At 35.2% G+C, this 26,054-nt stretch overlaps 2 protein-coding genes across 4 annotated transcripts in view; one reads left to right on the top strand and one right to left on the bottom strand.

Moving 5' to 3' along the window:
* Positions 1–932: 932 nt before the first annotated feature.
* LRRC39 (leucine rich repeat containing 39) lies at positions 933–15,465 on the top strand. The gene is made up of 8 exons (XM_032624956.1): positions 933–1,120; positions 4,578–4,683; positions 5,858–6,014; positions 6,582–6,718; positions 9,573–9,718; positions 10,629–10,781; positions 11,722–11,858; positions 15,212–15,465. Exons 1-8 carry the CDS (start codon positions 1,008–1,010, stop codon positions 15,265–15,267), a joined length of 1,005 nt encoding a protein of 334 aa, XP_032480847.1. The 5' UTR covers positions 933–1,007; the 3' UTR covers positions 15,268–15,465.
* Positions 15,464–26,054, bottom strand: part of TRMT13 (tRNA methyltransferase 13 homolog) — a 23,664-nt gene continuing 13,073 nt past the window's right edge. For 2 of the 3 annotated variants that reach the window (XM_032624875.1, XM_032624883.1), the window contains exons 6-11: positions 25,803–25,909; positions 25,286–25,453; positions 23,471–23,543; positions 19,247–19,321; positions 16,021–16,453; positions 15,464–15,690 (exon numbers count right to left, since the gene is read on the bottom strand). In XM_032624875.1, the coding sequence (XP_032480766.1) occupies positions 15,495–15,690; positions 16,021–16,453; positions 19,247–19,321; positions 23,471–23,543; positions 25,286–25,453; positions 25,803–25,909 (1,052 nt within the window). In that variant the 3' untranslated portion in view covers positions 15,464–15,494. The remainder of the gene's footprint in view (positions 15,691–16,020; positions 16,454–19,246; positions 19,322–23,470; positions 23,544–25,285; positions 25,454–25,802; positions 25,910–26,054) is intronic. The other variant, XM_032624892.1, reaches the window with a different exon arrangement.

Below are 26,054 nucleotides of genomic sequence, written 5' to 3'. Positions count from 1 at the left end.
CTTATGAGTGTGAATGTGGCTCTGTAAGTTTGATAGATATTACTAAAATTCTCTCCATAGAGAATATAACAATATATACTGTCACCTTTAGTGCATGAGAGTACCTTTTTTCCTATGCTGTTGCAAATTTCACTTTTTCCTTTCCAAACTTTATACCTTTCTATTTAATTTTCTTGCATTACTGCATTCCAGTATAATGTTGAATAGAAGTGGTAACTGTGGACATCTTTGACTTCTTGAATTTTGAACAAAATAGTTAAATTAATTGTGAATCAAATTTTTCATTATTACTAATATAATCTGGTGAAAAATCAGTACTATTATTTGTAAGACAAAGAGCATTCCATCAAATAGATCTACCATAATTTACATAACCATTCCCCTATTATTATTTTCCTCTCATTTCTGAGATTCACATCACAATCCTCAGTGTTAGATGAGTCCGTTTGCAATTTATTTTACACAAGAGAAAACAATACCAATATATCCCACTTAACTGAATTCCAGCTTGTACATATAGCATTTAGATTAAGCAGATATACCAAGATACCTGCTTATCTTGTATATCCATTATTAAACATTTCCTTATATTGGACACGTAAACCAGTTGCAGTTTTTCATTATTGTGAATTAATAGTAACAAAGGAAGTAGACTTGGCATCAGTTCCCCCCTCTGCCACTTATTAGAGATGAGACCTTAACCAATTGCCCACCTTTTTTAGGGATCGGTTTTCTCATGTGTATTAGAGACAATAAAAGTACCCATGTCATGATATTTTTATGAGAATTATTTAGTGAAATATGGCATGTAAAGTGCATAAAATAGTTTTGGGAACATGGAATGTGTTCAATAAAAAGCTATTATGATCATTGTGGTACTCAGTAAGCATTCTGAAACATTACTGTTTTTTTTTTTCCTCTGGTACAATCAGGCCCTTTCTGAGATGGCATCTGTGATTCAGCTATTCAAAATGAAGTTGGTGACTCTGTGACAATGTGGAGAAGTCATGTCAGAAAATGTGGTTTGTACTGGGGCTGTCAATGCTGTAAAGGAAGTTTGGGAGAAAAGAATAAAGAAATACAATGAAGACCTGAAGCGAGAGAAGGAATTTCAACAAAAGTATGCTATAACATGTTTATTATCTTGAATTAGCAAAAATTCATAACATCCTCATTATTAAAAATAGTATTTATTAAATGCCTATTATTGAATTTGATAGAGGTTTCTGTTTACTGAAAACCCAAAATACAACTAAAGGAAGCACCTGACAATTAAGTGTGGCCATGTGATGGGGGCCACAAAAAATACAAGTGTCTGTAAGTGAAAATAGTAGTTGTCCTAGGAGTCTGTTCAACTTTATCAAAGTTTGATTAGTATCATTTAGTCTACTTTTCATAGATTGTTTGTTCAACATTATATTCCCTAGGATCTAAAACAACAACTGGCAGTAGAAGGTATGGTAGATTCTCACCTATTTAAATAGCTGTGAGTTCCAGCCAGGGCCCCTGTGGATCACCTGATTCCTCTATTTGGGCTATACTTAAATAGTTCAGCTCTCACTTCCTCTGCCTCATTGATACCAAGCTACCTTCCTCATTGGATATCTCCAAATTTATCCTACTACTCTTGCAAGGATAGCCCCTTTCCTCATAGATTCCACATAGCCCCCTACAATTACCATTTGTTAGGTCTCTTTCTAAACATTAAATGGTCTTGCAATATGTACAAATATCAAGCTATTATGTTGTACATCTAGAACTAATATAATGTTATATGTCAGTTATATCTCATTTTTAAAAATGGTCTTGTGTCAGCAAATAACAGAAAACTCAACTAAAAATGGGTTAAACAATAAGGAAGTCCTGAGGTAAGGCAATTCCAAAGCTTCAACAGTTTTAAAGACAGCTTCTTTTTATCAATGTGTCAGTTTGGTCCTCAGGTTAGCTTCTCTCAGTGTCACAGGATAACTGGTATACTTCCAGGCATCACAGCCAGGCATCATTATGTTATCAGAAGAGCAGGAATTATTTATTTCTGTATCTTCTTTAAGAATGAGAAAACCTTTCTGAGGTCTCCATCAAACTTCTCCTTCACTTCTCATTGGCCAGAATTGGGTCATTAGTACACCTCTAATCCAGTTACCTTCCAGGGAAATGAGATTGTATGATTGGTTTAGACAAATTAAGATTTATACTTGGGTAACTTGGAGGAAGTGTAAACACTTAGAAATAACTGGCATTCTCCCAGCAAAGAAGAGGGCTGGCACAGCACTGCACTGAGTCACACATTCAGGCTTTTATCTTGTTGCTCAACTGTGCATAGTCTCCATTCCTTTAGGAATGGACTTTAGTCACCTCATGGCCCCCAATACATAGATACACCAACTGTGGCCAATGTACTTGATTCTAGCCAGCAGGAAGTTGCACACATGACGATTTCTGCTAACATCTCACTACCCAAAGCTTCATATGACCCATACCTAGCTGCAAAGGAGGATGGCTAAATGAAGTCTTGTGCCCAGTTAAATTTAGAGGATCTGTTACTGAGGAAGAAGAAGAGTAACAGATACTGGGGAATGATAAGCAGTCTCTGCCACACATAGGTGATATTATTTTCTCCATTTTAAAGACGGAAAACCTGAAGGATAGGCCTAGGTAACTTGTCAAAGATCACACGGCTAATAAATGTGGAACTGGTATTCACTTGTATTCATACCTAAGCAATGTGACTCAGTAAGCTTATATTCACCTTAGGTCTTAAATTTCCCTAGACTGAAATGTGTAAAACTACTCTTATGACACATATTATGTTTATATTATACAATTATGACAAACTTGACTCAAGTACTCTTTTTTAAAAAAAATTTATTGAAGTATAGTTGATTTATAATGTGTTAATTTCTACAGTACAGCAAAGTGACTCAGTTATATGTGTATATATATATTTTTTCCATTATGGTTTATCACAGGCTATTAAATATAGTTCCCTGTGCTATACAATAGGACCTTGTTGTTTATCCATCCTATATATACTAGTTTGCATCTGCTAATCCCAAACCCCACCCTTGGCAACCACAAGTCTGTTCTCTGTTCTCTATTGACTCGAGTACTCTTATAAATCCTATCCACTTTTTAAAAAACTGTCATCAGAAATCACAAGTTGGTTCTAAACTCTTGAATTTCACCTGTTATATGTGTCTAGTTAAGAATCATTTAGTTTCAGCAGCTTCAAGTTTTCTCTGTACAAAACAGGCAAGGGGTAAAAATGTAATCTAATGCTTCTTCTCTCAGCTAAAAGAAGCTAAAGATTTAGCTCAAAAGCCTTAAGTTTAAACAGAAATTGTTCTGTCTTTGGATACCAAGCTGCCTTGAAGAAAGCAAGCACTTGGGTAAGAGTTGGTATAACAACATTGGAGAAAGTCTTTAGGCTATAATAAAAGGGTTTTAGAGGAGGTAGAAAATTTCTGTTCAAAACTTTGAAAGAACATCAAGCTTAAAATAAACAGTGTAGGAATTATAGAATACTAGATCTAGAAGAGACCTTTGATATTATTTAATCCAAACCCCATGTTTTATCGGCAAGGTCCTTAGAGGTGAGATGTCTTGCCCATGGTCACCAAATTAAGTGATACATTCTGGACTTAGATCATAGTAATACAGAGCCAGAAAGAATTAATGAATCATTTAAGAGATGGAAATAAACTTGTTTAATAATAGTCAGCCTCACTCATTAAGGACAGAGCTTTTTGTATCCACAATGTCCAGCATAGTATTTGGCATATAATGGGTGCTTGATGAATTCTTTAATTGAAATTAAACGTTAGGGAATAACACACTTCATTGCCCATCATTAAATCTTGCTCTGAAATACATATATTTCAGTAATAAGTAATTAATAATCATTATGTCTACTGTTTAAATAGTTCTATTTTTATAAAACGCGGTGTAATTGAATAGATAGCAGTATACATTTTGTCTCACTTAACCACACCTGTTGGAAGCTTAGCTGTTCAGTCTAGAAGGCCACACATAGCCATTGCCACAGTGCACTTGTTAGCAGATTAATTAACTTTCAGACAAGCAGTGGATAAAAATACTCAGACTCCATAGAAATGTTTTGCAAACACAAACATATATAGACAGCAAATATTATACTTTTAGAGATATTTGGTTTTCTGTTCATTAAAATAAAATCCTTGGGCTTCCCTGGTGGCGCAGTGGTTGAGAGTCCACCTGCCGATGCAGGGGACACGGGTTCGTGCCCTGGTCCGGGAAGATCCCACATGCCGCGGAGCGGCTGGGCCCGTGAGCCATGGCCGCTGAGCCTGCGAGTCCGGAGCCTGTGCTGCGCAACGGGAGAGGCCACAGCAGTGAGAGGCCCGCGTACCGCAAAACAACAACAACAACAAAAAAACCCCCGTGGAACCCGTGTCCCCTGCATCGGCAGGCGGACTCTCAACCACTGCGCCACCAGGGAAGCCCCCAAATGGTTGTTTTTGATGGGTCACTTTTTCATACAAAAGTGAATGCTACCTATGTCATTACCTGTGAACTAAAATGATTTCCTGGTCTCCTAGGCTAGTGCGAATCTGGGAAGAACGAGTGAGCTTAACCAAGCTAAGAGAAAAGGTCACCAGGGAAGATGGAAGGGTCATTTTAAAGATAGAAAATGAGGAATGGAAGGTAAGCTTTATAGAAGTAATATATTTGATTTTTTATATTTCGCATTTTGTGGGAGAGTTGAGAGAATGATTCTTAAATTATGTGCTTAAGTCTGGAATAGTTAGGAATTCTAATTTTAATAATGTACCAAATGAATTTGGGCAACATGAACTGAAAATTAATGTAACTTCACAACTTTTTATTGCAAAACTTCAACCAATGTGCTTTAACTCTGCCTAAATTTAAGTCATTTGTAATATTTCTCCCACTAATCCTTCTAATAAGCAATTTCTCATTTTCCGTAAAAAGGTGACCATCTGCTTAACAAAAATCGTGTAGCTTTTTCAAAGCAAATGCTCAACTAAAAGCAGCGGAAGGTGCTTTAAATAAAGCTTTGGCCTTAAAGTAAAAAAAACAGCAAATGCTCAGTTAAAACTTCACAAAATGGAAATGTATATTAATTTTTTTCTTAGGTCCACAACCAAATTCACATTATCTCCTCTTTCTCTCTTTCCCTCTTTCTCTCTCCCTCTCTCTCACACACACACAAACATAGTTGCTTAATTACATTAGGCCTACTCTAAGTTTGACAAGGGCCACCCTCTATCCCTTGAGTCAGTGTTTGTTTTCATACATATCAGTATATTTAGCTAGGGGGTTAGCTCCTGTATTTTGTCTTTTGGCTACTTTAGGCTGAAAGGGAAAAGGCATAGAGTTCAGTATAGTTGAAACTTCTAAAATTCTTAAATTAAAAGAAAATCTGCTTAAAAAAACTAAACTATTTCAAAACAGAATGGGAAGAGAAGTTTGAATTGATTAGAATGATCTTTTTGTTTCTCTATAATTTCAATTAGCCACCATATTCTCATGTTCAGTAACATATGTATTCTAGTTAAGCCTAATAAAATAGAATCTTTAGAACACAGCTCTATGTGTGTGCAATATTGACTGAAATATGTTATTTCTGTTTATGTTATTATGATTGGGGTTTGAAGGTTTAGCACCCGCCAAAAAAGGAAAGTTCTTAAAACTTAGAAGTAGCACAAAGTATTTGGAAATATAACCCATTAAAGAAAAAATATTCCTAAGTTCTTTTACAAATCAAATAGTATCTCTACAGTCATATTTCTGTATGTCATGATACTAAAATAATTTAAGTAATATAGTAACTTTCATTTTTTTTACTTGAGTTTAGACCCTCCCTTCTTCTCTACTAAAACTAAATCAGCTACAGGAATGGCAACTTCATAGAACTGGCTTGGTGAAAATTCCTGAGTTCATTGGAAGATTCCAGAACCTTATTGTGTTAGATTTATCTCGAAACACAATTTCAGACATACCTCGAGGAATTGGTAAGGAAAATGGCTTTTATTCCTGTGTTTTTCACTGATAATTTTTTTTGATACATGGAGTAAAGATCTCATCTTTATATAGTCCTGAATCTTAAAATTTTAAACATCTAGTCTAAACTGAAGCTTCCAGGGGATTCAAGCTTCTGGATTTACTGAGGTGATTCAAGATGAGATTTCAATGCAAGAGAAGTCTCTTTGGAAATAATATTGTGTAGATTCTGGAAACAATATTGTTGGTTTGGTTATTTCTCCTAGAAGGGAACACATTGAAGACAAGAAAGAAAATTAGAAATAACTCCTTAAATGAGGAAAAAAAATCCCCAAATGGAAAACTAGTCAGGATATAGTATAGATAAAACAGAATGAAAAAAATATTTTTGTCTATAGCACTGATAAATCACCAGCTCTTTATCTGAAGAAGGGGCAAGACACACAGTGGGAAAAGGGAGGAGCCTAAGTGTGAATTTGCCAATATGAAACGGGCAAGTAAGTTATGCTGTAATACTTAATAACTGGAAACATTATTTTATATCCCTCTGCTCTTTACTGTGTATTATTTTCCCGTAGGACTGCTCACTAGACTTCAGGAACTGATTCTTAGTTACAACAAAATCAAAACTGTCCCCAAGGAACTAAGTAACTGTGCCAGATTGGAGAAACTTGAACTTGCTGTTAACAGAGATATATGTGATCTTCCACAAGAGGTCAGGATGATATAAATACTTACGATTTTATTTTCCTTCTACTGGTGGTTTACTTCTCCACTGCGTGATCATTAAAAATAACACTAATGGAAAAATGCTATAAATTTTATTTCAGAAAATGTTTAGTGAAAACCATTTCCTATTATTATAAAGCACGTTTTTAATTAGAGAAAGATTTATTTAGCATAAAAAGCTATTTCTATTATTGTTACAGTACTGAGATCATTAGTGATCTCCTTGAAGGCCAGAGTGAGAATCTTACTTATTTCACTTCCCAGAATTGAAGGTACAGCCTAGGTTGTAGATGTTACTTAATGCCTATTGAATGAATAAATGATTATCATAAAGCACAATGTGGTGACAGAAAAACTCTTTTGTTTATTAGTTAGTTTTTATAGGTGATCAGCTTTTGAGATAGAGGTAAAGTAAAAAGACATGAATTCTTCAGTTTAGGAAAAGTGTCTGCTAGCTTCCTAGGCTCTACCAAGTAAAGCAAGGCAGTGGGCTTGGAAAGCCCTCAAACTTTTATTTGGTATGATATCTTGTTCTTGGTAAGACCAAACTGATCATAGAGATATAGACATTCCTATCATTTTTCAAGCATATTTAAGGCTCTTAGAATCAGCAAAGGAAATTTCCATGGTGCTTTGCCTTGAAAACAATGATTTTGCAAGATAAAAGTTAAGAAAAATAGTAAAACTCAAAATAAGACTATTCCCCTTTCCCACTTTATCTTGGTAAGAATGTCACTTTCCTCCCCAAACCAGTAAACATGCACCAATTATTGTTGCTCTTGCAAGTAAAACATAGTTTCTATAGCTATATCCGTCTGATCTTATAATAGTTCAGTTTAGTGAAATGTATACACTTGATTATGATGAAAATCATGATCACAGGGACAATTTCTTTATACCTAAAAGAGGGCCAATAAACATTTTATTTCTAATTTTTAATTATTGTGATTTTGTTTCTAGCTTTGGTTCTGTCACTAAAAAGCTATGTGAATTTGGGCATGTCTCTTAACCTGTCTTTACCTTAATGTCTTTACTTAAAGAAATACGTTTTACAGGAACAAATAGTGAACTGAAATCTTGAGCCTGGAATTATTTCCAAGTGTGGCCTTTAAGTAGCTGTGAGGCCTTGAACACACCACTTTACATAACTAGGTCTCAATTTTCACATATGCAAAATTAAGACTTAGATTATAATGGTTTTAATATCTTTCTTCAAGCTTTTAAAACCAAAGAGTTCTAGTCCCACTGAGAAATCTGCAGCAGGAGACTTAACTCTCAGCCATTAACTTGCACACACTGTAACACACAAACAAATTTATGCTAATGTAAAAACAATCTTTTTATACACTATTCTGAATCATTTGAAAATTTTAAAAGTCTGATGACAAGTTTTGAAAAGTGTTTCATTCATGACGAATTATAAAGCTAGAGAAATATCATCTACTAAATGGAAAACTGCTTTTTTGCATTACCCATAAAACACTGCATTTGTGCATTTTTTGAGGTGTTAAAGTTGTGGAATGAATCTGAATGTGCCCTGAGATAGAAGTAAAACATAGAACTTGCCTAGCTAAATGGAGAGTCTTTTGTAAAAGTTAACTAAATTCTTACATTTTGAAATTTTCACTACAGAGGAAAGAGAAATTTAGAAATTTTGCAGCTTTAGGTCCACGAAAACTTGAGTGCACATCATAGCTCCATCATTTCTAGTCACATGGCTTCTCTAAACCATTTTGTCCATAAAAGGGAAAAAAGGTACTCACCTTGTAAAGTTGATGAATAAACTAGAGCTATATGCATCAATGTGAATACATATAAAGACTGATATTGAGAGAAAAAAGCAAGTTAAAGAAAGATGAGTACAGTATCATCATCTTTAAATAAAATTCAAATACATATAAAGATAATTTTGTTTATGAAAAATACACATAATAGTAATATATAGAGAGAACTATATAGAAAACATGTATTTATGCATAGTAATAAAAACATTTAAAAATGCATGGGAATAATAGATACCAAATTCAGGATAGAGTTATCTTCAAAGAGGAAGAAGGAAGAAGTACATTGAGGGCAGTCATATTGATATATTTGTTTTCTTAAGCTGAGCACACTGGTGTTGTTATATAGTCTTAATAAATGTTTTATTGATGTTTTCATTTTAAAAATAGAATTACCAAACAGTAAATTCTATGACTGAGATAACGTTATGTAAAGCATCAGGCACGGGCTTCTCTGGTGGCGCAGTGGTTGAGAGTCCGCCTGCCGATGCAGGGGACGCGGGTTCGTGCCGCGGTCCGGGAAGATCCCACATACTGCGGAGCGGCTGGGCCCGTGAGCCATGACCGCTGAGCCTGCGCATCCGGAGCCTGTGGTCCGCAATGGGAGAGGCCACAACAGTGAGAGGCCCACGTACCGCAAAAAAAAAAAAAGCATCAGGCACAAAGAAAGGGGGCTAACAAAAGTAACTATTATTCTGAAGTTTGGGTTTTCCCAAGAAAATCTCAACTACTAGATAAAAGGAAAACGTTAACATATATTTACGCCCAGAAAGAAAAAAAAAAGCTTCTGCCAGGCAGGTGCTATAAACCCCGGAGCTTGGTTATTTTGGAAGATAAGCTCTCTTTGAATAGATGAACTTTCTATGAGAGAGTTTTTCATTTATCAGGAGGTTATTTAGCATTATTGTTATCTCAAATTTGTTGTGGACTGCTGTGACTAAATGAAGTGCAAGCATCATGTAGACAATCCTTGATGTGACATATCTCTTTACCATTGTGGGTGTTCTAGTAGTTTACGTTGTTGACATTTATTTTGAAAAACCTTGGCTTTCTCTTCAGCTCAGCAACTTGTTAAAGCTTACTCACCTTGATCTGAGTATGAACCACTTTACTACAATCCCTCCTGCTGTGTTGAACATGCCTGCCCTTGAGTGGCTTGATATGGGAAGCAACAGACTTGAACAACTTCCTGATACTGTAGAAAGGTAACATAAATAACTTTTTTTGCTACCAAGAGACGTGTTGAAGCTCTCTATGATAAATAAGAATAAACAAAACACAGGGGACCCCAAGCATAATCAATCACAATAGATCCATTTAGTTCCAAATAATGTATGCTACTTTTTAACAGAATATATTCATGAACTCCAAATTAAAAAAAAAAAAAAGGGTTTTGAGGAATTCCCTGGTGGTCCAGTGGTTAGGACTCAGCGCTTCCACTGCAGAGGGTTGGGTTTGATCCTTGGTCAGGGCACTAAGATCCCACAAGCCACGTGGTACAGCCAAAAAAAGAAAAGGGGGGGGTGGGTTTGGGAGAGAAAAACTGGCTATCTGACTTGAACAAATTGACAAGAATAGGCCACAGCAATAACAACATTGCTTAGTGCATGCCAGGCACTTCTGTGCACTTTAAAAACATTGAGGAAACTAATGTAGAGATGATAGTAAATTGCTCAAGATCAGTTAGTAAGTGTGCCAGTTAGGATTTGAACCCAGGCACCCTGGCCCCAGAGTCCATGCTGTTAACCATTATGCATACTTGCCTTGCCCTAAATGGGCAGATTAATAATTTCTGATTTTCCTCTTAAGACTCTAATTCAGATTAGATAGCATTTTAGCAGTTTTTCTGCAAGAAATCCTATGAGAATAGTGAAGAATTCTAGAATACATTGATTTAATTTCTACCACTACATGATGAGAGCTATACGGTAGATAGAGATTAACTCCCTTGTTATAGTTTCCCTAAAATCAGGTAATGTGAAGTCAGTTAACTCAATATGTATACTGGTTAAAGGAGATGTTATACAAGATGACATTTAAAAAAATTTTGGGTTAATAAGAACCAGGGTTTTCATATTATATGTGATTAATCACAGAAACCTCTTAATTCTTCAGAATGCAAAGTCTACACACATTATGGCTCCAACGGAATAAAATAACATGCTTGCCAGAAACAATCAGCAATATGAAAAATCTGGGTACTCTTGTTCTCAGCAACAATAAACTGAAAGATATTCCAGTGTGCATGGAAGAGATGACCAATCTAAGGTAAAAGTTGTAGACACAGAACTGACATGTTCCTTTCTGGCTGCAGAACAAAGTAATGTAAAGAAATTGTTATTAACACATTTGAGTTCTCATTCACATAAATGAATACACTTAAAAATCTTTTCCAACCTTGAAATTCTATAATTTATAAATAGGATTAATATAATACTGGTCTAAATTATTCAAGAAAGAATCGTTGAAACTAAAGCTGTACTGGGATTTATCAGCTTTAAGGAATGCCCTGTGTTGGTGACATTTTCCTGAAAATCATCTCTATAACTGCTAACAAACTTTATCCACGATACAGTTTTATCCACGATAAACCAAAACCATAAGAATAGTGATTATTTTCCTCCTAAATAACTACAAATGGACAAGGCAGTTATGTTAGAGGTAAATATAACTTTTTACTAAGTTAATTACTAACAGAACTCCCTCAAATAACTTCCAAAACTTAATTTCCTGACAGTGAGCATAAGATGTGAGAATTCACACCAAATCCCACAACTTTCATAACAAAATCATTCATTTACTTATTCAGCAACTACTAAGCCCTGTACTAGATGGTGACAATACAATGATAAATAAGACATGCTTTATAAAATATGCAGAAAATTTAAGTTCATAGCATTAATTGTATACTTGAGATGCATTAGGGTTGCTCTTGGAAGTTAAAGTGTACCACATTAAACATATGCTATGGACTAATAGTTGCTTTTACAAGCTTGGAAAATAAGTTGTCTAAAGCTAATATTTTTTTCTTCTAGGCAAGAAATTTAAAGATTATTGGGATATATCACATCTCACCAAGATGTTCAGTTACTGAAACCAGTTAAAAAAAAAGAGTAATTTAGTATATTACCACCTGATCTTTCTCCAGGAAAACAAATGTACACTTCTATGGCACCTATAAAAATACTGTTTTTTGGTGAACTGCTAGGTTTGTCAACTTCCGAGACAACCCACTGAAATTGGAAGTAACACTTCCTCCCGGTGAAAACATAGATGAGGAAGAGGAACGGGAATTATTCGGCCTTCAGTTTATGCACACGTACATACAGGAGTCACGGAGAGCAGGTATGAGATTTGTACATAACACAGGTTAAGAATTCTTTTTAATAGAGGAACGCATATATATGTATATAAATTCCTTTATAGACTTTTCGTTCCATCTTACCTTTTGTCAAATTGTGGTCTCTTCGTTAATATTGTTGAAGCAAAAAAAAAAGTGAAATTCTAATCTGTTCACGATTTTGATAAAGGCTTGGAGAGAAAGGTTGTAAAGATACTGAAAATCTTTCAAGTAGAGTCAGGAAATAAACTTCTTTGGTCAAGCACTTGAAGCTTGAAGCTTGAAGATGTAATTCTTAAACCTTCACTACCTCATTCTATCAGTTTGTCATGTCAGTTTACTCATGAACACTACCTTCCCTGCCATTTCCTCTTCGTCTACAATAATCCATAAATAGCACAAAGAAATATTTTGACTAGGAATGAAAAATATTTTGCTACTGTGCCTAGGAATGAAAAATATCAAGAGAACATAGATTTTAGCCAACAGTTAAAATGTGAGTTTTTGATATATAGATTTCAATCACTTTTATCTCTGATAATTTAGAATTAAAACCTCTTTTTTGTTGTTTTTTTAACCAAGGAAGGAATGACTTTAACTTAACCCAAGATTAGGGGAAGAGGACAAAGAGCATAACTCTCTGTTAATAAAAAAAATAATAGGACTTCCCTGGTGGCGCAGTGGTTAAGAATCCGCCTGCCAATGCAGGGGACATAGGTTTGATCCCTGGTCCAGGAATATCCCACATGCTGCGAAGCCATCGCAATGAGAAGCATGTGCACTGCAAGGAAGAGTAGCCCCCGCTCACTGCAACTAGAGAAAGCCTGTGTGTAGCAACGAAGATCCAACACAGCCAAAAATAAATAAATAAAATATAAATAAAAAAAAACAGCTTTATAAAAAAAATAAATAGTATAGTAATGGAAAACATGGTTTTATAATTCACTAAAATGTGAAGAATTTTTGAGTTAGAAGGTAGAGTTTAGTTACCTCTTCAAATAGTTACTTTGAAAGAGCAGGTAGAATCTGAGCAAACAGATATGAGAGCATTTTCAGCTGGAGAAAATATTTTTACCAACATCCAATAGAGGTCATTAGATCTGTTGTAGCAAGGTCACAGAAACAGTAACATGGAGGTTAGACTGGAGGAAGATATGTAAAAAAGCTGTAATAGTTTGGGGCCTAGGTTTGAAAAGTAGAGCATAAATATATAAAAGCCAAGTAGGAGACAGAATTGATGACTGAAGATGAGAAGAGGGAGGAGTCCAGGATGAATCTGTTTTTGGTTAGAGCAACTGGATGAATAGTGATGCAGAGATGGGGAAATGAAATATAGAAGCTGGTTTGGTGGTTAGCAGTGGAACATGAGCTTCAGTTTTAACAGTAAATTTGATATATCTGTGGGACATGCAGGAAGAGGTAGTTGTGTAGATCAATCTAAAGTTCAAGGAGTTTGCTGAACCTGCAAATTCTGCAGGTCGAGAAACAGCTATAATGCATATCCCATGTATTCACTGTCTCATGTAATCTTAAGGGAAATAAGCAAGGTTGGGGAAAACAATAATCTTGGTACAGCTGGCATGCTGAAGAACAACCTTATCTTCCCATATAGGACTTGGTATCATTGTCAGAAACATTCATTGGGCCACAGGACTCTATCAGTATAATTGTGTGTGTGTGTATGTTTTATGAAATATAACAGAGATAATACCTGTTGTAGCATAGCTTTTATTTCTGGGCATAAATTGTTGAATGAAGCAAAACAGATTGTATAACACAAATTAGCATTGCCTAACTGAGTAAAATCAGGTTAATTATTGAACGACGTATTATTATCTTCATTTATGTTCTCTTGATTTGGGGGCATGAGTAGCTGATTTAAACAAACTACCTTATTTTAATAATATTTGACATAGAACATATAGCAAGAGAACAAAGGTTACAACTTAAACAGAGATAATAAAACCAAGTCTGCCTATTTCATTAAAAATATTGTTATGAATTACTACTATTAAATACGGTTAATATTTATTGAGTACTTACTCTGTACTTAGAACTGTTATAAGCATTTTAATGTGTTATTTCATTTAATGCTCATAACAACCTTGTGAGGTATTATTATTATCTTCATCACGCCCATTTTAAGCGGGGAATTGAGGCACAAAGAGATCAAGTAGTAGGGTTGGGATTTGAACCTAGGCAGTCTCATAAGACATGTAAGATTAAACTAGTGGTAGAAAGGTCAGAAACTAAAAATGAGCTAGACTTCTAATTTATTAAGGTAATCATAGACCTACAAATAATAGTTACCTAAGAATATCATTATAATATCTACAATCAGTAATTCTGTATCTTTGTCTTGGCAAATGTACAATGATTAAGATAATTTTTACAAATAAGGCAGAAATAAACCAAGGATAAGATGAGGAAAAGACTAACAGTCTTACCATATGTTTGGTTTAATGTTTTCTTGTGCATAGAAACTGCTTATGAGCCAAATGAGGCCCGAAAGTGAGGTTTTTGGTATTACTATCTAATTTCTACTTTATTCCAAATTATTTTCCCAAACAGGAGAGAATATATTTGTTCTTGTATATGTAAAAATGACCTTTTAAAAGATATGACACCTAATTAACTTCAGCAGTTATTTGCAAATTTCAATTTAATTTGTAATTAGGCTTTCAAGTATCTCTTTGGAAGTTCTCACTAGATAATTAACTAATTTAAAAAATGAAGTGAAATAGTTTTTTTCCTTGAAAATATCTTTTTAGGGGCTTCCCTGGTGGCGCAGTGGTTGAGAGTCTGCCTGCCGATGCAGGGTATACGGGTTCGTGCCCCAGTTGGGGAGAATCCCACATGCCCCAGAGCGGCTGGGCCTGTAAGCCATGGCCACTGAGCCTGCATGTCCGGAGCCTGTGCTCCACAGCGGGAGAGGCCACAACAGTGAGAGGCCCGCGTACTGCAAAAAAAAAAAAAAAAAAAAAAAAATATATATATATATATATCTTTTTAGTTTTGGTGTCTGTCATGGACAAATTCTGATAATATTTAAACACAGGTATGGCTCTTGAAATCTGAAGGTGAATTCATTAATTGATTGTGAACATCTCTGAATCTGTTTGCAGTAGAAACAAATAATCACAATTAATTATTCTTTCCAGATCTGTCTGGACAAAAAATCCATACATAAACCAACTTCTCAGATTGGTCCTTACTATAAACTGACAATTGATTATTATACCTTGAACTTGAAAAATAAAAAGTATTAAATAAAACCAAAGGAAAGTAAGTTTCCAAAATTAATGCAAATAGAAAGTTAATGTGCTAGTTACATGTTGACATGTTATGTGTGTTTCAGGTAACCAAGTCAACTGCTCTACTACTTTACCAAACTCTATAAATGCTGATGGATAATATAATTCAAGATGCCCTGCTGAAGAGGATTACTTTGGGAATTTGGTGAATTCTCTAATGTTTGGACTTCTAAAGTAAAAAAACAAAGCCATTACCAAAGTTCAACGAGGCCACATTTTTTAAAGTTCATATTATCTGCTATTTAAATTATATTTTCATGAATATAAAAATACAATTAAAAAAATTTTTTTGGTGGAAGACAGATGTTGTTCAAAATTTCTTTTCCATTAAGCAGTTGTTTCTGGTGATGAAGAATGATTTGGTAAAGCAGTTAACAATACATTTTCCAAAGACACCAGAGGGTCTGTATAGTACTGTAAAGCGGGATTGAATCCTTTCTGCTGTAAATAGTTGATTCGGCCTTGGTCAATCAGCAGTTTACAAAGATGCCCTATTTTCTTCTTTTCTTCAACATTAAGAAACCTAAATTGAATAAACACACACAACACATTGTTAAAATTCTGTAAAACCTTATAACAAATTATTTTAGTCTTATTCATTGATAAGCTGCTAAATAACCCACAACATACTATGTGCTATGTCCCATGCTCCCAAGATATGTTTTATTAATGCCACAATTAAAGTGTGTATATTTTAACTTATTCTAAAATTAGTAAAAAATATATATATATATATTTTTTAGTAAAATATATTTTCATGAATGAATTTTTGATAATATTCATCTAAAAATAAAGTATAGTAATAATAAATTATTTCTGCCCTAGTGTCATGCATTTCAAAGCAGTCACTTACCCAGGCAAACTCTGAGTGCTGTCATCTGTGATTCTGTATCCTCCATCATCATGCTCTTCACTGCCATCATTCTGTTTATCTTTTCTTTTTGTGGAGATATTTGAAGCTTCCAAAGATGTTTTTTGCATCCCACAAGTCGCCCAACTACTCATTCGCTGGAAATAGTGGAATTCCACTGCTCCAAGGCCTAGAGCCCTGAAATATTCTTTGCCCACATAATGTCTCCAATCACACCTGTGGTGACAACAGAGTGCAATAACAATGCCAGCCACAGGGGTCCACTTCTCTGGGATATTTTTTTCATTTCCTTCCTTGGCCAAAGTGTTAATTTCTTTTTCTGTTTTATCATTCTTTACGCGTTTGGCTAAAGGTTCTTCATTCCTTTCCTCACAACTGGCAGCATAGGTTTCAACCAAACATCGTAATGCAAGATCTGCAAACACAATTATGTGGCCCCCCAAACCACATCATCTTTAAAAATAAGTATTTTTGACATTTATTAGGCAGTATGGTTTTTAAAAGCCCAACAAAAGCTTACTTAGCTCTATACTTGTACTAATTCTTTCATGTATTATCAACTTTGTTCATATTTGCCCTTTTCTCATTATTGTACCATTTTCTCTAATGATTTATTCTGCATAAAGTCAACTTCCCCCAAAAAACTGTGTGAAGCTTAAGGTCTAAAATTTGTAAAACTTTTTGTCCAACTACTCAAATTTGCTCTCATTTCTCCTACCCTTGTTAAGGAAATGACTTGTACAGAAAAAATTTATGTCTCTACATTTAACATTCCAGGGAAGTTTTGAGCTTAAAGAGCCCAAAGAAAGAAAGAGGAAAGGCATTGGCTAAGCATCTGCTAAATTGATGTTAGGTGTCAGTCTTGAAATGTAAGATGTTCACAGCAAATAGTGAAGAGTTGAGAAGAGTGGAGTCAGAAGGTGGAAAGTAGGCCTCGCTGAGTAGCCTTACTATAGTTATACATTCATTCAGCAAATAGTTACTGAATGCCTTTCATGTGCAAGGCTTTGTGGATGTATGATGATTAATAAACACAAACTTAGAGAAAAGTGAACTCTATTAAAATGAAAAATTTATAGTCCACTTAAAAACTAAACAAATGGATTTTTGATGATTATGATAATTTCCCACTGACGACTGCTATATTATTGACAATACTGGAAAGACTCCAAATATATGCTGTAAAATCCACATTTTCTGTCTGATTAGAATGTCACACTGTGTTTGATCAATCAAAAACATATGTATTTTTAAACTTTATTATCCCAAGATGTCACAAGTGAATAGTAAATGATCTGATATTTTACTAGTATATATAATACAATATATGAATTTAAGTCAACAAACTATCAGGAACGTTTTATTTGGAGAAGGCGATAGCTGATCTATTATTTTATAAACTATTATTTTCTGACAAAAGATATTCAGTCACTGTTTTACTTATATTGGAGTTAAGTAAATGGTTTTCAGAAATGGGGATAATCAGAAAAATTATTAAAAGAATTAAGTTATTTTAGAATCAGGAGCTTTAGCAATCCATCTCAACCCCCTCCTTTACAGAGAACTTGAGGGACAAAGCCACGTACCTAGAAAGGGACAAGGAAACACAGCACATTTGTGGCCAAGATTATTTATTCATTCAAATAATAAATAAATAAGTGAATTCTGAACAAATTCATTCAGAATTAGATATATAAACAGAAAATTAATATACAATGAGCTCCAGATATGCAGAGGCAACTATGATAAACACTAAGGAGGAGTATCTTATTTAGGGAGGTTCCCTGAAAGTGGTGACAATGAGCTGAAGAAGGAGTAGAAATTGATCACTTTAGAAACGGACACATTATAGTATATGGGAAGGGTTAGAATGTATAGACCAATAGATATAGAGGCAGAAAGTGGCAAAGAGAGGAAGGCAGAGGCCAGATTAAGACTAGGATGTCATGTTAAAGAGCTTAGACTTTAAGGTGTAGGTGACTGGGAGCTACTGAATAGTTTTAAGAAGGGGAAAGACACATTAGGTGTGTGGAAGATGGGTCTGAATATTAGCATTTAAAGGACAAGTAGTGGAAAGACACCATGAGATATACAGAAAGAATGGCACAGATGAAGTGGAAGAACCAGGAAAGAATGTCACAAGAGAGAAGAAAACAGAATTTCCAGAAGGGTAAGCAACAATAGCAGAGATTTTTCATTAAGATGATGATAGAGTGATGAAGGGAGAATTCAGATAGAGTGAATCAAGGAGGGAAAAAGTGTGTGGAACAATGAGAAATGGCCAGTGTAGATAAGATTTCTGAGAAACCTGGGTTAGATGGGTAGGAGTAAAGGAGCATTTTTTGTTTCCTCCCCAGGATAGAACTGGCTTACTTCAGAAGGCTTTTATGAGAGTTAAATGAGACAAGGTACGTGAAAATCATCTAAAAACTATGAAGGACAACACATATATAACACTTAAAGTCATCTCCAGCCAACTTGAATAACTCTTATGGAGGCTCCAAGTTCCCCATATGGGTAGACATGAAACTAGCGGAAGCCAGAAGAAGATGTAACAATAGTTAACATTTATTGAGCACTGATATGTGCCAGACACTTTATATGTAAACTGGCAAATTATATGTTGTTATCCTCGTTTTACAGACGAGATAACCAAAGCTCAGAAAGGTTAAGTAATCTGCCAAGGTTATACAGCAAAGTTGAACCCTGTATTATCTGATTTCAAAGCCCATGTTCTTTCTACTTTATCATGCTACATCCGATGGATCCAAGTGCTAAGGCACATCTTAATGTTTCCGTTTTTGTTTTCCCTAGAATCCTGATACATAATCATCTAGTGGGAGAAGTTTCAGAGTCCTTCCCAAGCAACTCCTCTAAAAAAATGAGTAGCTTCTGGGATAGAATCATACAGTTTCCATAAATGATTTATTTCCTTTTTGGTTGAAGTATAACCCAACAAACTTTAAGGTTCCATATGACACAGTATTTACACGTAAAACTCTTTAATTCATCCTGCAAAATGGCCAAAATGAGCAGATAAGTAGGAAAGCTCTAAATCTGATATAATACAGGGCCAGTGCTACTATGAAGATTAATCAGTTGCAAACAAAGGATAAAAACTACTGAAAAGAGACTCTTTAAATATTTGAGACCATGTTAAGCTAAAACTTAATGTGTTCGTCTCGACATTATTAGTATGTTTACATACCTGTTGCCACACCACACAGATGTTTTCCAATTCCTACCACAGGTAGTTTTTCTTTGCTTAGCAAAGGAATCTTGTCTGAAATAAAAAGAAATGAGAACTAAGTTAGCTCTCTTGTGAATTAAGGCATTAAGTGGCCTCCCAAAGAGAGAACTAATTAGAATCTTTGAATTTTAGGGCTGAAAGAGACACAGACCAAAAATTCTCACTTTATAGCTTAGGAATAAGAGGCTCAAAGATATAGTGACTTGATAAGTAACACAGATGGCTACGGACATAGCCAGAATCAGAGTTAAAAATTTTTCTGTCTTCCTTTTCTTCCCACCTCGCCCCCAGCTGGTTCTTTACTCCCGAGTTAATTTCTTGACTTTTAGGCCAATGCTATTTCTTCTATACTGACTCAGGACTTTACCCTGTAGAAGCCTTATTTTGCTAAATATTATTACCCATTGATAAAAGGACTCAAAAGTTTCCTTACTAGATTTATTTTGCATAACTAATATATATGATAAATACATATAATACAACCAACACTTTATATTATAGAATACTATACTAAATATTATAATCAAACTAAAGATATAGCTTTCATTATATCTTGATAATCAAGGATATTTTAGCTTTCACACTGTTCTGAATATGAATAAAAGAAAATATTCATAATAGTAGTATAAAAGTACAATAAAAAAAGACATCTACAAGGTAATGCAGTAAAATGTAGTATATCACAGTTATGGCTTCCATTTTTTCCTCCCTATTCATTTTCCTTTTTCTAAGATTCTGAAATGAAAAGTATGTTTCCCCCTACAAATCCAGCTACAGCGCCCAGCACAGTGAATTGTCCAATGGAGGTCCTTAGTAAATATTTCAAATTCTTTGTTGCTTGCATTCAGATGATATCACATACTAGGAGAAGAAATTGGTACCAACTGGAATAGTTTGCCTGTGTAAGGTAGTTCAAGAAACTTATCCTCAATCAGGGTGAAGAGAAAGGTTGTCTAAGAAAGCCCTTACGGAATTGGGGGCATCAGGAACCTTGGAAGTAGAGCTGAGTTAGTTACTGATAACAGAGTGTGCCTGCACAAAGTCTATTTAACAAGTAATCAGATCCTCACCTCATAGCCACCTGGTGACTACCTCTTTACCAACTGGTGGAAAACTGTAGGTTAATTCTCTCAAGCAAGTAAAACAGGAGGTCACTGGGTTGAAGGATAATAGGAAGTTGAAAGTTGAAGTGTGGTAAAATAGCAGGATTAAGTGAGTACGCGTATAGATTAAGCTCTTATTTGTCACTGGGTCCCAGAATGTTGGTAATCAGACCTTTACCCTCTAGGCAGGTGATCAGAAGAGTCTTTTCTGGGGAACCTGACCAGCCCAAGAGGAAAGATCATGTTCTAGACAGGTCATTCCAAACTGGAGCTCAGAGTCAACAACTCCACCTGAAGGCTCAGAGCTCTTAGTCCCTCAGTCCTCACTATGAACACACCATCAAAAAGCACAGATGTTTGAGCAGAGCCTCTAAGTTGAAAGAGACAGACCAAAACAAATGGAAAAGAGCAACTTAGTGAAAACAGAATATGAAGGGAGGATACTTCTAAAAAAAATCATTAATATCCTCACAAAGATAGTATAATTATGAAAAAAGAACAGATTACAAAGATAAATTCAGAGAAAAAAAATCTTAGAAATTAAAACTATGACAGAAGAAATTAAGTTGAAGAAACCTGAGAAAGTATACAAAAAAGGCAAAAGATATAGAACAGAGAAGTAAAGTCAAGAAGAGTAGAGAACCATTCCAGGAGGTCTAATAACTAAATCATAAAAGTTCTTCCATTAAGGGAGAAAAGAAAAAATGGAGCAGAGAAAATTATGAAAGAAAGAATGCAAGGAAATTTCCCAGAAAGCTGAGAATACTGGAATCTCTCAATCAGGATTTCTCATCCTTGCCATTATTAACTTTTGGCCCCAATAATTCTGTTGTCGGGAGTTATACTGTACCTTACAGGATATTTAGCAGGTCTCTGGTTTAGCAGGCTCCCTGGCCTGTATCCATAAGATGCTGGCAGCATGTGCATTCTTAGGACAATGAAAAATGTCTCAGACATTGTCAATGTTCCCTGAGGGCCAAAACTGCTTCTAGTTGAGAATCACTGCTATACACAAAAGAGTCCATCAAATGCCCAGTACAACAGATAAAAATATAACTACATCAAGACACATCACTGTGAGAATTTACAACACTGAGGACAAAGAAAAGAACCTATAAATCTCTGTAAAGAAAAAAGCAGATGACACACAAGGGATCAGGACTCAGAATGGCACTGAACTTCTGAACAACAATACTAGTGGAGTAATAGTTTCAAAATTCTTAGAAATAGAAATACCCAGACAAATCAAGTGTAAGGGTAAAGTAAAAGATATTTTCAGACAATGCAACGTCTCAAATTTATCTCTAATCCAATTGTTTCTCAGGAAGCTATAGGAGGAGGTGCTTTCCCCAAAGACAGTAAATCAATAGAGGAAGATATGTGATAAGATGTGGAAAAATAAATCCCAACCTAGGAGAGTGAAGGGAATCCCCAGGATGAAAATGAAGAGAATTTTAAGGTTGACAATTGTGCTCCAGGAACAGAGGGCACCCAGTCTAGGTTGGAATGTATCTGAAGGATCCAGGAGAGAATTTTTCAGGAAGATAGAAACTAACAGAATACTTGGTAAATGTATTAAAACAAATACAAATTTTAAAGTTATACCTATTTGTTTAAATTGAAGTATAGTTGATTTACAATGTTGTGTTAATTTCTGCTGTACAGCAAAGTGATTCAGTTATACATATGTATATTCTTTTTCATATTTTTTTCCATTATGGTTTACCAGGAAATACTATTCCCTGTGCTATACAATAGGACCTTAAAACAAACACATTTTTAAAAGACCAAGTAAACAAAATTTTAAATTAACTATTAACTCAATAAACAAATTTTATTTACTACATGGGCCAGCTGTGGTTTGCGTCACAGGGCTGAATTAAAATTAGCAGAAGAGGTTGCTGGCATATGTTTGCATTATTTTCATTTTATTTATTTTTTTAAATTTATTTATTTATTTTTGGCGGCATTGGGTCTTCGTTGCTGCGTGCGGGCTTTCTCTAGTTGTGGCGAGCAGGGGCTATTCTTTGTTGCGGTGTGTGGGCTTCTCATTGTGGTGGTGGCTTCTCTTGTTGCAGAGCACAGGCTCTAGGCACACAGGCTTCAGTACTTGTGGCTCGCAGGCTCTAGAGCACAGGCTCAGTAGTTGTGGCACACGGGCTTAGTTGCTCCGTGGCATGTGGGATCTTCCCGTACCAGGGCTCGAACCTGTGTCCTCTGCATTGGCAGGTGGATTGTTAACCACTGTGCCACCAGGGAAGCCCATATTTTTATTTTAAATAATATGAAAAACTGTTTTTTATTTATTTATTTTTTTGTGGTACGCGGGCCTCTCACTGTTGTGGCCTCTCCTGCTGCGGAGCACAGGCTCCGGACGCGCAGGCTCAGCGGCCATGGCTCACGGGCCCAGCCGCTCCGCGGCATGTGGGATCCTCCCAGACCAGGGCACGAACCCGTGTCCCCTGCATCGGCAGGCGGATTCCCAACCACTGCGCCACCAGGGAAGCCCTGAAAAACTATTAAAATGTACAGAAAGGGCATTAAAGAGTATGACTGATGGGTGTGTGTGTGTGTCTGTGTGTGTGTATGAAATATGAGGTCCATAGGGATGGGTTATTTTCTTTGGTACAATTTAAAATTGTAGGAAGTATTTTTTACATATTAGCTAGGCAGAAAGTATCTTTTACATATTAGCTAGGCAGAGAACTATCTCATTTCTGTAATAGTTTAGCTAAAGTCATGTTAACTAAAGGCAGAAGGCTAGTGTATGGTATGAACAGTCTCAGTAATTAATTTAAACAGGATAAAGAAGCAACATAAGGACATATTCTCAAAACTTTTAAGCTATTCCCTAGTATGATACTTCATTTCTAGTTGATACTGAAAAACAATTTCTTAAAGTTTCAACCCTAATTCCATTTATATTTACCTAAATGTTAGATACAACATTCTATATTAACAAAGGATTAATCTCTGTTTTCCCTGAAGCAGTGTTCTGTGGTATTGGATTTCTAAGCAACCCTCAGAGTTTGAAATTTCTATGATTTATGGAAGAGCAATTGCAAGTTATGCAACTTACTCAAACACAGGTGCTGAATATCAATTTGAAGTCTCTCAAACACTGAATTTTTCTTTCTGTGTTTGCCATCTACCTGCGCAAATAGAACATTATTATAACAATAACTTTTATGTAAAAAAAGAACAAAACCTTTATGAAAAAAGATTTCTATTTGTTTTCAAAATTCAGAGCAAATAATTTTCCATCTTAGTTTTTAGTGTTTAAAAAGTAGAATTGTTAATTAAAAAATTTAAGATTGTATATTCTGTGATGAAAACTCCAAAATAACAATATTGTACATCTTTATAAGACTTGAACATTTTATAAATTATTATGTACACATTATTTCATTTAACTCTAAAAATTCCCAATTCACTGATGAAGGAATTAAGGTTCATAGATAATAAAAAGCTCTACTTCAACAGCAAGTTCATTCAAAACTGAACTCATTATTTCTCCCTCCAAACTATTTTTCCCTTTCCTTCTTCTGTATTCCCTATCTGAGGGAAGCACACCACTTAGTCACTTAAGGGACAAAAGGTCACCAGAAGAACTCCTCTTTCACACTTAATGGATAACAAGTCACCAGGTCTCAGGGCTTCCAACATCATAACATTTCTCACACTCTTTCCCTCCTCTCTATCTCATTGCAACATCCTTAGCTCTGGCCCATTTCTTACCTGGATTACTGGATAATAATGATCTTATTATTAATCTTGCTAATTCAAGGTTCACACTCTTCTGACACAGCTTCAATGGTACTGCTAGGAGGAACTTTTAAAACCCTTTTCTATTTATTTCACTAATTCTTATATATTCTTTCAATCTCCTCTCAGCTACCACCTCCTCCAGGAAAACTTCAGCGACCCATACTAGACTGAGGCTGGCACTCTATCTTCACACTCCTATAGCATCTGGTACTTATCACTATCATAAGACACTTAGCATACTGAGCCAAGATACTTATAAGTCTGTCCCATTAGATGTAAGCTTCCTGAAGACAAGAATTAAATCTTGTTTCCACTGTACCCCCAGCATGTAGCAGGATAAAGTCAAACTCCTCCCTTCGCATAAAATATGAGCCCTTCCAGAGTCTAGGCCTCCTCTCCCATCTCATCACTGCTGAACTCTACTTCGTACCATGGACTTCCATCACACAGAAATGTTTCCATGCCTCCCTGCCGTTTCAGGCATTTGGTTACACTCTTCTTGCTTCCTAGAATGCTTCTCAAACCCTGTATCTAGCAAATACCCACTTTTCAAGATATAGCTCAAGCACCACCTTTTCTGTGTAGCCATTTACCATCCCTTCTCTGCAGTAAAACTTGTCACTCCCTCCTTTGAACCTACACTGTACTCTGTACGACCTTTTTTCATATTTTAACCCTTTTCTATAATCATTTATCTGTTTGTCTCTTCTTTCCAATATAAGTAACAGAACACAGGGACGTTGTCTTATTTGACTTTACCCAATATCTATCAAGGTGCTTGTGGTATGCTCAATAAATGTTTATTGAACAAATAGTTGGTAAGTTTCAGATGTAGGTTAGGACTTAAGACTTTTAACTCCTAGCTTGAGCTTGGCTCTTTCCACATAATTTCTTGTCTCTGTAAATATTTTAAGAACTCAGATCAATGAACTATCGAAATTTAGATTAAAAAATTTACCTTCAGTTTAAATCATCAATATAATTAGAATAAAAAGCTACAATCAAATAAACACACAAAAAATTCATTTTCTTTAAGAGGCCTGTTTCTGAGTATCATTTTTTTTTTCCAAACAAGAAAAGTGCAAACAAAGTTTGGTTACCAATATACTACAATGATTTCACTTACCTTGAATCTTGTGGTCACCTTTTCTACTAGGATGAAGTGAACTTTTTCAGCATCTTTTAAGGCAATATCAACCCAATGAGATAATTTTCCCTTTCCTGCTCCAAACTCAACAAAGCATCTTCTTGGACCAAGTAACTTTAATTTTTCAATGTTACCTAAAATAGAAGCCTGCAAACTTCACGAGATTATTTTATAAACTAGAGCAAAAACATTCGGCTCAAATGGGAAAATAGCAAGATAATTTCTATATAGGGCAGCATGTTCACACTGATAATTTTTGTTTGGCTTTAAAGCTTTTCTCTTGCTTTTAAATATTTAACATGTAATACTCAGAACCATATCCATTCCAAGGCTTTTTATATATGTTTATATACATTTTTTGAAATGGGGATTCTGTACCCTGAAAGATAATCTAAACAAAATCTCATTAATAACTATATTTAGAAACAACAGAATGTTAGCTTTGACAAATGAACAAAAAGGCCATTTTTAGTAGAGTTACTATGGCTAAACATACCTGCTGTTTCAGATGTTTGGTTGCAGAATCACCGTTTTTAGGGTCATTAAGGGCATCATGCAATGCTGGATGGGACATAATTTGATCTTTAAGTGTAGAGTTCAAACCTGTGCCAAATAAAAGCACAAAAGCTTAAACAACCAAACATGAAACCATAGGGCTCTAAACAACGGTAGTAATATCTCTTAAACCACAGTGGAATTAACTCATATACCACCTGATTATTCTAAAAAAATTTAACTTGCAAATTTA

This window comes from Phocoena sinus, chromosome 1, assembly GCF_008692025.1.
Source record: "Phocoena sinus isolate mPhoSin1 chromosome 1, mPhoSin1.pri, whole genome shotgun sequence".
In the NCBI taxonomy this organism is placed as follows: Eukaryota; Metazoa; Chordata; class Mammalia; order Artiodactyla; family Phocoenidae; genus Phocoena; species Phocoena sinus.
The sequence above is the reverse complement of the archived record's forward strand: the minus strand, read 5'-3'. Positions and strand labels throughout refer to the sequence as shown.

What these genes read in the sequence shown, in the direction of transcription:
- LRRC39 (XM_032624956.1), top strand. Translation starts at nt 1,008, where the DNA reads ATGTCAGAAAATGTGGTTTGTACTGGGGCTGTCAATGCTGTAAAGGAA. An exon ending in TATGTGATCTTCCACAAGAG is followed by an intron (nt 6,719 to 9,572) that starts GTCAGGATGATA and finishes CTTTCTCTTCAG; the next exon opens with CTCAGCAACTTGTTAAAGCT. An exon ending in CTTCCTGATACTGTAGAAAG is followed by an intron (nt 9,719 to 10,628) that starts GTAACATAAATA and finishes TTAATTCTTCAG; the next exon opens with AATGCAAAGTCTACACACAT.